This window comes from Halyomorpha halys, unplaced genomic scaffold (assembly GCF_000696795.3).
Source record: "Halyomorpha halys isolate HHAL.00 unplaced genomic scaffold, Hhal_1.1 Scaffold144.1, whole genome shotgun sequence".
NCBI lineage: Eukaryota > Metazoa > Arthropoda > Insecta > Hemiptera > Pentatomidae > Halyomorpha > Halyomorpha halys.
In genome coordinates this window covers 700,881-716,043 of record NW_027106983.1, presented here as the reverse complement: position 1 = coordinate 716,043, position 15,163 = coordinate 700,881, and the positions used below count along the sequence as shown (strand labels likewise).

Genomic DNA, 15,163 nt, shown 5'->3' with positions numbered 1-15,163 from the left:
AAACCTTCCAATAGTTTTTTGGATTTTGGTTTCCTGAATAATCATCCATGATTGACTAAAACGGATTTTTATTTTTTTTTTTAATAAAAATAAAAATTCAAGTCATAATTGGTTTTCAGAATAATATTAATGCTGAATGTATTTAGTTATGTTTACTTTATTTTATCAAATTTAGTTATATTTGATAAAACTTAATTTTCATTTTTTCTTTTATCTATATCAGGTAATGAAAAATTATTTTCTAAAATGGAAAAAAGTTATTTTTTATATAGTAAGATATTTTAATGAAGGTCATATTTTTCAATAATCTATATTTTCGGTTTTAATTTTTTAAGAAATTTTTCTTATATTGATTTATTTTAACTATCTTACTTCAACTATCACACTATGAAACTTAAAATGAGAATAGTCAAACTAAAGCTTGACAGGACTTTTCATAACATATTCTCATTAGTGAAAGCTTATTTATTCAGGAATGAAGCCCGCCAATGCAGAACCGATACGTTATCGATAAAGGATAATAATGTCAAAATGAGTTGAAAAGCAAAAGAGGGCTGTATGGGAACATGTATCCCTAAATAGATACTGAGATACATAGATACGGTTAGATACTGACCTGAGCCGAGGAGCACGGCAGATATGATGAGGGCTAGCAGCATACTGGCACTGACTGAGGACAGGAGGCACGCGCCCCTCTTACGCTGGGGACTGACTGACCCCCACGTCAACCCCCACCACTCACTACCACCCCCTCCCTACTCGGGGATAAACAGATTTCCTTCACTGGATTTTGCCGACCTGTTTCCAGGCACCCTCCCGGGATTAGTATTTCCGTCAGCGAGAAAAAAATCTTTTCCTTTTCTTATTCTTTTTCTATTTTCTTCGCCTTCCTTAAAAAAAAAAAAAAAAAGAAATAGAGGGGTAGTAACAATATATATGTTTCGATTCATAGCAATACTTTTACTTTATTGTGATATATATTTTTTTTTAACTCACTAGTAAAACGTACCAAAACAATCAGTGCAGTGCATTACATAACTTTCACTTACCATCCTACTTACTTTAACAAGTGTTGATTGGTGAAGTAGTTTTAAAGTTATCACGTTCATCGTAATATTTAAAAAAAAAAAAAAAACCAAAGAAGGCAAACGTTTTAAACAAAAATTGTTATTTTTCTACAACTATAAAAATTCGTATTTTAGGAATTCTCGAGGTGTGAATAACAAAAGTCCACTTTTTAAGTCTCAAGAATACTACAGTGATAGAATTGAGAAAGTTCGGGCACGCCAGGCTGTTTTCGATTGTCCAGTATTAAAACTCGAATCATTATTTCTACATTTTTCTCCTTTCCTTACTAATTAAATTTTTTCATAGTTCATATTTATCCATTCTATAATACAGCAATGAGAGATGGTTGATATTTCATACAAAAAAAAAAAAATTTAAAGAATGATTTAGAGGAAGATTTTTTTTAAATTCTGCAATTAATTCCTGTTAATCTATTTCAATGAGGATAAGATCTAGCTAATATTGAAGATCACTTAGTTAAATATTGATATACCGAGTTTAATCGTTAGATCCGTTTGAGAAAATCGAAAAAATGTGCAAAATCGATTATATAAAGAGGCAATTCCGGTCAGTCGATTTTATGTAGAAAGTGGCCTTCACACTCCAGGTATATACCCCGCCATAAATATGTTATTTGAATATCGTACGACTTCTAGTTCTTTAGCTAGGCACACCACATACATACACACACAGAGACCATTTTACGAGACTTGATAGTTTCTTGGTAGACTCGGGGATCCTCAAATCGTGTATTTCCTTCGAAAAATGAAATTCTTTTACGACCACACTATTTAACTACACATAAAAGATAGCTCAAGTGAAAATACATACCGAAACTAACTTATGAGTCATTATGCCATTTTGGTACTATTTCAGGTTCAGAGATTTTTAAGAATAAATAACCAATAAACAACGAGTTCCCGTTAAAAATTCATTCGAAATTTTTTTACGATTGCTAAACTTCCCATATATATATATATATATATATAGTTCAAATATAAATAAATGAAAGTAAACCTTGACTTTAATTGATTTACATAAAATGTGTGAAATCCAATGGAAATCTTTTCTTAATCTAATGCTATAGGTTACTACCTTATTCTAGCCTGAGAGGGAAGGACATTTTTTCATCCTTTGGGGTCGCCACGAAATAAATGTCTACCTGCCGAGGTATCAAACCATGTGATCTAATGTGAAACCAAAACACACGCCTACTACGGCCTCCTAATTTGTATATAAATCATCACAAGCCAGCACTTAATGAATACATAGGATCCTCTAATAGAGGGAAGGAGGAAAACACTAACTTATTCATACGAGAAATGGCCTGATCCCCAAAACTTGCAGTAGGCTGAAAAGGAGCTGAATAGGAGACCTTAATTAATTAATGTCTAATTAGAGGCGGTAACATCAATACAGGAAGAGGAAGTAGTTGGATATTACTCTCACTCTTAGTCTCAATTCTCGATTATTAAATTTACTAATCGACAGTATTAGCTTTCAAAAAAGAATGTTTAAAAAATTATAAAGATATATACATATCTTTATAATTTTTTATATCTTTTCCCACTTAATGTTAATCAAAATTTAATAAATTAAACTAAAATAAGGATCTCTTGGGAGTTAAAACCACAAGATATGTCATTAGTTATCCTTGTAGTTACCAAGTAGACTGTATAATATTTGTACAAAATTCTTTTTTAAAACAAACCGTGTATACTAATAACAGCTTCATAAATTAATAGAAAAAGTACAATACATAATGATATAACAACTAATTAACACATGCACAATATTGAAGACTTATTTAACAGCCCCTCGTGTATAAGTCCCTAGAAATGGGGGAAAACAAAAACCGCAAATATCACGTTACAATATCAATTTATTTTATTTTTCCCCCTAGGGAGAATATGACCTCTAACAAGCATTTTGAGACTGTTCCATTTATTACAGAACTCCTCCCTCTTTGAGTCCCTCTTGTTAATTTCCGATCTGCCCCTTCGTCTTATCCTCTAGGGATTTTAAACCAATGTATAAGCAAACCTGCTGAGAATATGTTCCAACCACCTTGTTTGTTTGTCTAATCCTCCTTTTATTATTCAGAAACAATTATACACATATATAAACAATGAAATATTCAATTCAATAAACGTCCTCTTGTTGCCTTAGAGATAATTCATCAAATTCATACATTCACAAGCAGAAAATAAACCATCATGGCCTAATGTTTCCAGTACTAATATCTTTTGTAAGTCTTCAACCACATAAAGATCTAGCAACCAAAATATACTTTATAAGTAAACTTTAGTTCATGGCTTAACTTTCATAAAAATTGTGAAAATTGCTTACACCAGATAGTAAAACAATGATTCGATTTCATAAACCAAAGACAATGAAAGTGATTATGCTATTTTATCTATAAATAAGATAACAATACAAAAGAGTGAAATAGCACTTAAAACAAGATAATAAAGGCAATTATTTCAACAGCACAATCTAATTTAATAAGCATTATATGAAGAGGACAGAAATATATTGTTCTTCAGTAGTACCTGAAATTCATTGTTAATATATTGTTTAGTAGCAATGCACTTTAGATACAATTTTTTTATGATTTATTTTTTTTGATAATTTTTATTTAATTTTTGACATTGATTTTTTAAATATTTTGTCTAGTCAACGAAACTCAATGAAATATTTTGAATTAATTTTTTTGACCTAAGAAAATACTATTTAGCCCAATAAGAAATATAGTGTATATTTTTCTGAATATATATATTATATTAAAAATATGAGTATTGAACAAATTGTATTGGTATAAGGCATTTGGGTCAGTCAGATTTTTCTAAAAGAAAACTGTTATTGGAAAATAGTTTTAAAAAATTGTAAGAGATGGCTGATTTAACTGACTAAATATTTGACTGTAAAGATGTTTACCCACGCTCAACCACCTTCATACATGCAGAATGTGCAAAATTATCATTAAATGCGTGAGGGCATGGAACCACTTTAAGAGGACTTTTTAAGACATTTTTCTATGATTTTACTTAAGTTGTAAATATTTGTATGAGGAGACCACAAAAAATATACAAAATCCCTAATTTTCAATTTCCATTATATAATATAAATGTATTATACAATTATAAGATAGATCTCTTGTTTTCAAATCTGCTTTTCTTTTGCACTTTTTAAGTACATGGCAGGCATACTTTCAGGTCTAGATACCCAAAGCTACAATAATATGTATATATGTTTAATGTTGTATCATAATGATAGCAATAATAATATATGTTTACTACACAGTATTGGAGTCCGAAAAGTGCTAGAAAGTAACAGGTTATTGATATAGTCCAGTGATTAATACCATAAAGCAGAGAATAAATAATTTTGCTAGAACTAACTTAGTTCAAATGCTTCAGGGACAATTAAGTGAAACGGAATAATTTCTATCATATTAATTATGTCCCTGACGTCGAAACATATTTCTGAGCACCACTCGTTCTCTATTGCACTGCTAAAAAATAAATAAATTAATAAAAAAAAAAATGGGAAAGCAAAATACATTTTGAGAAAAAAATGTATCATCATCGTTTTTATAATCTAAATTATTATTTATGAGTATAGTAAAAATTGCATCATCATCGTTTGTATAATCTGAATTATTATTTGTGACTATAATAAAAATTGTATCATCATCGTTTGTATAATCTGAATTATTACTTGTGACTATAGTAAAAATTGTGTCATCATCGTTTGCATAATCTGAATTATTATTTGTAACTATAGTAAAGATTTATCATCATCGTTTTTACAATCTGAATTATTATTTGTGACTATAGTAAAAATTTTATCATCATCGTTTTTACAATCTGAATTATTATTTGTGTCTATAGTAAAAATTGTATCATCATCGTTTGCATAATCTGAATTATTAAGCACATAACTTAAAAAAGTATCCACTTTATGGAAGATTATGTACATACTCCTTAATTTATACAATTTTAAGAATTTGAATTAACCTTAGCTGAGCCATAACAGGTATGTGGCTGTCACACCCCAGGCATATAATCGCCTTAAATATATAATTTGAGTTCAGTACTACTTTTCGTTTTTGAACTAGGACTTTCATACACACACAGGCACACAAACCATCTTGTGAGATTTGGTTATTTGGACTCAGAGGACCTCAAAACGAATATTTCTGTCAAAACAGGTTGGTCATCTGAAGATAACCCCCCTCCCCATAGGTCAGAAGTGGCCAGGAAGTTGGTTATATAAAAAACTGATCTTCATTATTTTTATATGCAAGTAAATCATCTACCTTTGGAGTTGATGCTTAGCTATTTAGATAATAAAGCAACTTAGTAATTGCTATTAGACTCCAATCAAAGTTCAAAGTTTTTATGTAAGTTTAAATTTATTTATTTAAATACCAATTCCAATGAAAATATCAACAAATGATGTAGGTATCTATTTTATTATGTTATTGGTTTATTTATTATTTCTGTGATTAATTTATTTATTAGTCTTTGAAGAGAACCCCATACTACATTTCATTTGCACGTTACTCAATAAGCATATAATTTATGGTAAACTACTTATATGTTTATTTTGAAGGTAGTAAAATTAGCTTAAAAAGAAAATTCATGTTTTTAAGCAAATTTTTGAAAGAATTTTTTGAATGAATTGTCTTCTAAGTTTGGATATTGCAATATTTTAATGAAAATAATAATGAAAACTTAATTTTTAAGCAAAGTCTTCAAGTTACCCATCATCATTCAGACTTAAAAATTCGAGATTTAAGCATTTATCATAAATAAATAAAAATTAAAAACTGAATTTGGGAAAAGCGCGATTATTCTATCTGTTAATTTTCTAACCTAGCCAAGTTATTCTCTAGCGCACTTAGCTGTGAAATTTCAATACGATAGAGTATTTTTTTTCTTTTTATTTTACGTATTCCGATTCAGAACAAAGTTCAAATCCTTTTCAGAACTTAATTTCCCGGAAAAATTTGTCATCATAACAGAGAGAAAACATGAATTATGGTGATAGATTCTTACGAAAAATAAAATTCTGAAAATATTTTTTCAATTTTCACCATCTTTTGCATTCATTCCGTCTAATTATTTTAAAATATTATATAAGTATTCTGCGCTTATTCCCTTTGAAACATGTTCATTTTCTTTTAGTTTGCAAATAACTCGAAAATTATACATCTTCCTTACTGATATCTCTAATATATATATATATATATATTATATATATATCTATATCTATCTATCTTAACTATTCAAGTCATATTCAATACAATTAATATCTACTCAATTATAAATTGTATACTTCTATGTATAGTGTATAACAAATGGATATTCTACATTATTTTGCTGAACATCAGCCAAAAAGGCAGAGAAATCTAATATCTTAATTAATTTTTATACCAACATCATGCATTTTTCATTTTTTTCATTAACTGACCTATACACTTATAAAATTTTAACAGTTATTTATCATCATTATCAAAATTTACATTTGTTTATTTCTATTGTAATTAATATTTTTGATTAAGCTTTAAATATCAATTTGATGTATAATGCTGCCCTATCTCCTCTCCCTCGGATAAGCTGTTATTTATTTATTCGGATATTTTTAGGAAAGTAAAGTAATAAAACCCAAAATTATAATTATTTTTGGCTAACCAGCTTTAAATAACAATATTTATTTTGATTCTAGCTTTAAAATGTTTCTTCTATGAATTTTATTATTACATTGTTTTTAATGAATTTTATGTTATATATATATTTTTTTATTAATTCCTATTCTATCTTTTGAATTTTTAATGTTTTTATTTAATGTTTTGCAGTCGTATAAACCTAATTTTATATTATCGTGTTCATTTTTTCGTAAATGCTTCTTTAATTCGATTGAAATGCTTTTATATTATATTTATGATTTCTTTCTTTTCCTATTTTAACCTCAAAGATATTGAAATATCACCTAGACTTCCTCTAGGTGGGCTGTACTTCACTATAAAGTAGTTATAACATTTATCTTCGTAGTAGTAGTAGTAGTTTTTATGATACATACATTACATTTTTCTTAGTTAAAGCAATCTTCTGGGGACGTGCACCCTAAATGTTTCAAAGTTTACTTTTTAATAACATTCCCAAAAAACTAAACTTTTTTCTCGAAGGAAATGGCGCTAATAATAAATTATTATTAATAAATAAATTAAGAAAAAAAAAATTTTTTTTACTTAAAAGAACTCAAAAATGAATTTTTGGAACAGCTGCCATCTGTATCTTCCCTAACTATAGTAGGCGAGGTAATCAATTATGACTCTTAACAGTATATAGTTTTCATTGAAGTAATCAAACATTAGGGTAAAATAACTGTTATTTTTTCTCTTCTTGGGATTTTTTTTTTTTTCAATAGGCCCAAAAAGATTGTGTTTAAATTGATTAGCCGGCTGAATATTTGGACCACCGTAAATTGTTTATGTTCAGGAACCCAAACGTATGATCGGGCTACATAAAATTAAAATAAACGAATATTATTAATAATTTTAATTAGTAGGACTGACGAGGTTCTAAAGCTATTTTTCAGAGTGAAGTACACACAGAAATGTTGTGATTGTATTTTTTATTTGTACTTATGTGTTTGTGGCTACCCAATTTTCCATAATATTTATTTAATTCAGACCAATAATGTTTTTTTCCCCTAAATTTAAATTCAACATTTTGCTTAAAAACCGTACATTGAAATTAGAACTGACATTGAAGAAAATATTTAGCTATAATGTGTATATTTAGATCAAGACACACTTGAAAAGTTGACGAGAGATACAAGAGCTATTAATATAGCTTATTAAACTAGTTATAATATAATGGCAAACTTTTGTTGAGATAAGTGTTTCCGGAAACTCCATTTCTAAGGCCCCGATGGTTTACTCAAAGGGAATATTTCCACAACAAAAGGAGACTTGTTAATTCGTAATCCCTAGCGTATTATTTAGTAATCCTATTAATGTAAGAACCATTTTGCTAAAAAGAAGAATTTACTAGATATTTAACAGAAGAAATAGAAATAGGGATCTACATAATCTTTTTGAAGAGCTAACAAAATTATTAAAAAAAAATATTCTTGATTAAATGCTTCAGAAGAGTTTTTGTTATAAAAGATGATTTACTTGAAATATTCATAAGTAGCATTAGAGTTGTTGAAGACGTATAAGAGGTTAAAAAAAAAATAACAAATCTGCTGCCATGTGCACTTCACACAACTTTCACTTTGGTGGGATATAAAATCTAGAGGCTCGAAAAGCACAAACAAAAATATTTTATTTTTATTTTGCTATATTCATTCGTATTTTATTATTTCTTTAGGTAGGAGTAACAAATATAAGTTTTGTTTCTGTCAATAATACGACAGTTTTACTAAAGATAACTGAGCCGTAATGCAATCGGAAAAGGGGGAGTTTTTCTCGTTCGAATCCGAATTTTTCTTTTTTTCTCCTTTAGTTATTCATAAAATTCTTTAACATTTTCTATTCATCTATTGTTTAGAATTGCAGAAAATGAGCATTTTTTTTATCGAATAAAAAAAAATAAAGGTACTTTGGAAGGTTTTTTAAAAACTCGTTATTTAAGTCCTGTTTCCATGATGATGGGACATAGCTCAGACATTCACTCACTGTTATAGTTCTGAATAAATAATCCGACCCCAGCACAGGAAAACGTATAACAGCGCCTTATTTACTGAGCTATCCCGCTTCCTAAATTCGAAAAATAATTTAAACTAATTTTTATTTTTTTAAAACAATATTTAGCTGAATATTATACGATCCCGATAGTAAACAACCCAGTACAAATTATTTTAAAAAAACAAGTAAAATTTAATGAAAAAATAATATATTTATAGCTAAGCTGTTAATAATCCAATTCAGAACAGATAATTCAACCCACAAATGGACGAAAGTCAGTGAACTGCCTTACCATCTGGTCCTTTTTCTAAGGCAGTAATTTTGGGATATATTTTAGGCAATGTTTTTGCCTAACCTTTGGCAAATACATCTGGATACTGAAGCAACTTATGATTGAACTGGTCAGCAAAATACTATTTTTTCTGGCGGACAATCTTGACAATTTTTCGGTCACGTAGAAAGTTCCTATATTGAAATTTAGAAAAAAATTACAACCTATTTAGACAAAATCAGCATAATTTTGTAGTCTTCCAATTGGCAAATTCTGATCGGAAGAAAATTATTGGAATCCCAACTCGTAAGTAAAAATCTTTAGTTTGAAAATGAATACATATTAGAATTAAAGGAATCACATTAAGGTTCAGCTTTTTATTCTCCAAATAATAGTGACACGGAAAAAAATTAAGGTAATTTATTTTTCTCAATACAAAACAAAAAAGTCTAATACATTTTTTATATACTGACAGTATCCACTTATTTTACAGAAACTGCTGGAGGGTTTGTAAGTTCTCTCAGAATTTAGAAATGTTATACACCTCATTTGAATATTATGGGATTAGTTTTTAAATTTATTTAGCGAATCATTTACTGATTAACCTGAAAGTGAATTGGCCTACATACCCCCTTGAACAGCCCAATTTCCGCACCCTATCTGACAATCACTAGAAGGGATAAGATGAGCAGGGAGTCCTAAGTGTCTGGAGAGAGCTGCCGAAATCCCCCTTTGTGTGGAAGATGTAATAAAACTCCATTAGGGAATATTCTGTATTTCCCCTCTCCTTTCATCGTCTCATTCTGTTATAGCAGTTTCTTATCGTCATTCGCCTCTCCCTCATGTATGAATATATCTCCTAAATTCAATCCAGCACAGTGAAGTAGTGGTGAAAACGGACTAGGTACTTAGCCTTGCAACCGAATTGAACGAAGTTGTCCTTCAGAGATTGGAAGTCTGAGGGTTATATTTAAATTTGACAAGGTGGGAGAATAGCCTTATTAATTTAGCAATGTCTACAGAATTGGAAAAAAATTTTAAACGGTAAAATATTAGAAAACGTGTAAAATAAAATGTGAAATATTAAAAATAAAATTATGAACATACAACAAGAAAGAGTGAAAACTGTGAAATATTTAAAAATAAAATGGGAAATACTAAAATATGCACAATAAAAAAATTACTAAAAATAAATGTAAAAACGGTAAAATATTTAAAAATATATATTAAAATGGATGAAATATTGTTAGAAATAATCACAAAATGTTCCTACAAAGAAAAAACATGTACACATTAGTTGTAAAAAAATTATTTGAAAACATAAACATAAAAAAAATAAAAACTTCTCATACGTTGTATTTTATATCTTTGGTTTTAATTTTTTAAATATTTTAATATTTTATGGCTTTTCGTGTTGTTTATAGATTTCTAAACCACTCATAGGTTGTGTAAAAATCGGTGAAGCCATGTCGACGCACTTTTAATGATTTTCGAAGAAAAAACGGAAGAGGGTATCTCAAAAAAAATTAAGAGGGACTTCTCAACTGTGTCAAGTTGCTTATACACAGCATACCGATCAGTCCAATAGACAATATTAACAGGGTTGAAAGAGAATTTTTTGAAAATATTTTTCTCTCTTCAACTCATAAAGTTGACACAATCCAGCTAAGGTATAATATAAAAAATAAAGGAAAAGCAGTGAGCCCAGAATGATTTTTTTCCAAGCTCCAAATATTAATTGAATAAATAAAAATCATGTTGACGTGTTGGGGGTTTATTCTTTATTCAAATTATATATTATATATCAAATTATATATTATATTATGTTGATATTTTATTCAAAATCAACTAAAGATTAGGGCAGATTTTCGACGAAGCATTATTTAGACATTAAGTTGTTAAAAAAAAAATTATCTCTGATTTGACTTTTTTTTTTGGCTGGCCCATATATATAGACCATGAGGATAATCTTCTATCAGTTGGACAGAAACAATTAATTGACTCATTGAGTAATCAGATAATGAAAAATATTGAAAGATAACGGAAACAAATATAAGCCAGAAGCAGACTGAAAGAGATAATAAACTGGTTGAAGTGTCAAGAGATGGATTGATTTTAAAATCAATAAACAATAAAAATGAATATATTCATGGTAAATCTCTGACCTGGTAATAAAAAATTTAGAGAAGAGAAAAATTTTTATTTTAAAACCACTTACCACCAATTACTTTCATAACCACCTGAGAACAAAGAATTGTTAAAAAAAAAAGTTAGGATCTCAATTAAAACTTTTTGGGATTTTTAAAACCGTTGTTATTTAAGTGATTATAAAACCTTTGTCTTTTTTCGTCAAGACAAGAGTGAAACTGAACCAATCCCCAAGAGCATTAACATTTTATTTTTTAATTAGAAAAGAAATGTAAAGTTGTTGTTAAACGATTTCACAAAAAGTAATTCCCAAACTTCAAAGGGGAATTACTTTAGTACGTAAGTAGGTCAAAGAAAATGTAGGTGAGGGCAATGTAGATTTCTATGTTATGTAGATTTGGGTTCCAAAGGGGCTCTATAAAAATATGTAGGCATCTACTCTTAGTGCTATCGTCGTAGGTAAAGGTATTTTAAGGAAGGCGGGAGGGGAGGAGGGCATTGTGGCGCTTAGCGCCTTCTTTATGTATTCCGGAGTGGGGAGGGACCACTCTTGAAATAATAGTAGTAACATAGACTTATTATAAACAGTTGGAAAGCCAAATATTTCGCAGAAAGTAATGACGAAAAACGCATAAATAAAACACTAGTTCAACATTAACTTCCATGTTCACGTGTTCCGTGGCCAACAGTACATTTCTGTCATGCTTTTGCTACGAGATAATATTATAAGAAGTACTTTTCTGCCTACTATTAAAATATGAAAAGTTAATCTATGTATTGAAAGACTCGTTTGGAAAATTAGTACGAGAAAGTACCACAGTGAATAATTTAGAAATATCTGTTCTGAAACGAGCGGGGATTAATTTCAACTCAGTGTTAATATCAAGTGAGTGAAAGTAGTGCGCGCATTGCTCCAAAGTTTTTAATATGGTTTGTACATTACTAATTCTTTTTTGAAATGTATTCACATTTTGAGCAATTAAAAGTTAAAAATTATTTAATTTAACTCATTACTAATCGAACCTAAATATAAAATGGAGATTTACAATGCCTTAAGTCAATTTGCTTTTTATAATAAACATTCCAACCATAATACGTATCATGACATAAAACAATGGTAATCCTCGAAACGTGTGGGTAAAAGAATTCCTGGATCCTCCCACAGCACTTATTATGGGAAAGGCATTAATATCAAAATATTCAAAAATTTTCATCAACTACTTCCTTTAACACTATCATTTAAAAATATATTTTTAACTAAGTAATACTGAATTAAATATACTTAGTAAACAGTCCTCATTGAAGAAGAAAAAAACTTTATATTGCTGGTCCGGAAGAATAATGCTGGAACTGCAAACTTTATTAAATTGACTTTATTGTGTTGGCTGGATCAAAAATAGATTTAATAGATTTTTGTATGTCGACATACTTGTACTTATAATTTACCGAAGTAGGAATTTTAAAAGCACAATTAAATCGATTTACAAACATCTAGTAAATTCACTAAAATTAATAATATAAAAATATGTTGCTGTAAGACAATAAATGTTGTAGAAAAATATAAATATCTAGATGTTATTATGGATAATGCTTTTTCTTGGGAACCACACACAGTAAATGTTTTAAAGAGATTAAGAGTAGCCTTATATAAAATTTATATAAGTCCAATTTGTACTTAACAGAAGCTTTAATGAGCAAAGCATTATTTGAATCGATATTAAGATATAGGATCGAATGTTGTGGTGCCTGTGCTGATAGTCATATATCAAAACTTAAAAAATCGAATAATAAAACAGAAAATCTTAAAAATCGTTGACATTACTACCTAAACTATTTTATTTTTATAGAATTATCTTAAAATTTATGGATAACAATTTATTTAAAAAAGACATAATATATCTGAGAAATATTAGAAATCAAATTAAATTTATGGAACAACCATATAACAATAAATTTGGCAAAAATACCTTAAATTATATGGTATCACATCTGTTCAATCACTTACCAGAAGAACTAAAAAATAAATTAACCACAAAAAAAAATAAGAAATATTTAACTGGGTACTTTCTTACTTCTATGATTCTCAATAATTGATTTTAATTCAATAATAATAGATTTTCACTTAACTCCACATAATTTATTTATTATATTACAATTAGATCAACATGAGCTTAGTAATGAATACTATTTGTTTAGCTATTATTGGATTCTTATTTTTATCATATTCTGTATCATCTTGTTTTATTCGCATTATTATATTAATTCACTAATTGTAAATTTCCAGCTTTATTATTCACTTCAAAATCATTTCAGTTATTTTTATTATTATATTTAATTTGATTTGATTTTTTAAAAATAATTATTATTTTTTACTTCATTTCCATTTAAGTAGTTGTTAATTAAATTATTAGTTGTATCACTTGAGATCAATTCATATTGCACTTTATCTAGCTCAAAAATTGTATAGCCTCCACAGCTCCCTAATAGTCAAAATTGTAATAATTAAAATTCACTAATGTCTATTATTTGTATGTGTTATTTTGGCACCGAGCGATAGATGTCATCTGGTTGAACCATATTGGATGTAATTTTTTAAATGTATAAAATTTAAAAAAATAAAATTGGTAAATATAAATAATAATATTTATTTGTGTGAACTTTCTTTATCTTTTTTTTTTTTGTGTGTTGTGTAAGTTTTACTTACGTACGAATCGTGAATAAATTTTCTTTATAACAAATGTTATTGGTTAACAGTTCCTTAGTACTGTTACTGTGTGCAATTGTTCTACTGTGGATTATACCTACACTATTTTTGTTACTGGTTTAATTGGTCAAGACACTCTTCTTCCTCAGATTCTGATAAAACTTCACAAAATATCTCTAATATTATCCTGATAACACCTCCAAATTTGTTTCATCATATATTTTTCTAGTTCAATTTTTTTTTCTTCCTCGAATTAGGTTGAAGCAGCATTGACCCAGAAGACAGATTTGTTTTATTACACATTGCCTGGTTATTTCTGACATTGTAAATAATTACATTTCAATTCTGACAACGACCAGATTCTCCACTCAAGTCCTGTGCGTAGGCTCTCTCAGGCCATCTTCTGGAGTCCAGGTTTATCTTTGGCAAGTGATTTGATGACATGGACGAATGATTTGATTACAAACTTGTTTATTATAGTTCGGGATCTAAATTCAGACAAATACGAATCATTTTGTGGTGTTGAATTATAACTGATAATGGTCGATCATTTTACATAAGTGAATCGTTCATATGGAGCAATGTTTGGCAACAAGTATACTTTATTATTTCGTTCACCAATTTATTCAGTAAATAGAATAATCCTTTATAGGAATTAAAAAACACGATATTTTTCTGCTTTCTTGATGTTAACTTAAGTGTTGTTTTAGGAGACCATTCATCTAACTCTTTTTAATCTTCTACGCGTTTTTGGCAAGTAGATGGAACAATTATTTTAGGATATACTACTATATAATAGTGTTTTTTAACAATTGCCGTATGAAATTTAGTAAGTAAAACTTATTTAGGTTAGCTTTGTCTATGTATTTTTAGTCGTCCCTTATGGTAGTGATGCCTAGATCCAAAAGATTTCAAGTGGCCGAAAGGCCAATCATTGATTTTTTTTTTCTGTTATTTAAATGTTTTTATTGAGCAATAAAGCAAGGCAATAAGCATTAGTGTTTTATGTGTGCAATCATAAAATATATACAGAAATGGAATAACGAGAGGAAAATAATAATAAAAGACAATAAATAAAAAATACTATTTATACGTACAAACCAAAATATTAATCAATAAATTGATTTATAGATGTTCGGAAAAATTTTCATTTGACAAATTTATATTCATATGTGAATATCATAAAAACTACTACCTCTACGAAGATAAGTGTCTTAAACTACTTTATAGTAAGTTAAATTTCCTTTATTTTGAGTGTTGGCAGACATAT

General features: G+C 28.4%; 1 protein-coding gene across 1 annotated transcript in view; it reads right to left on the bottom strand.

Moving 5' to 3' along the window:
• LOC106678461 (protein Skeletor, isoforms B/C) overlaps window positions 1-723 on the bottom strand; it is a 178,689-nt gene extending 177,966 nt beyond the window's left edge. The window contains exon 1 of the mRNA XM_067045329.1: window positions 617-723. Within this exon, the coding sequence (XP_066901430.1) occupies window positions 617-659 (43 nt within the window). The 5' untranslated portion in view covers window positions 660-723. The remainder of the gene's footprint in view (window positions 1-616) is intronic.
• Window positions 724-15,163: the final 14,440 nt, after the last annotated feature.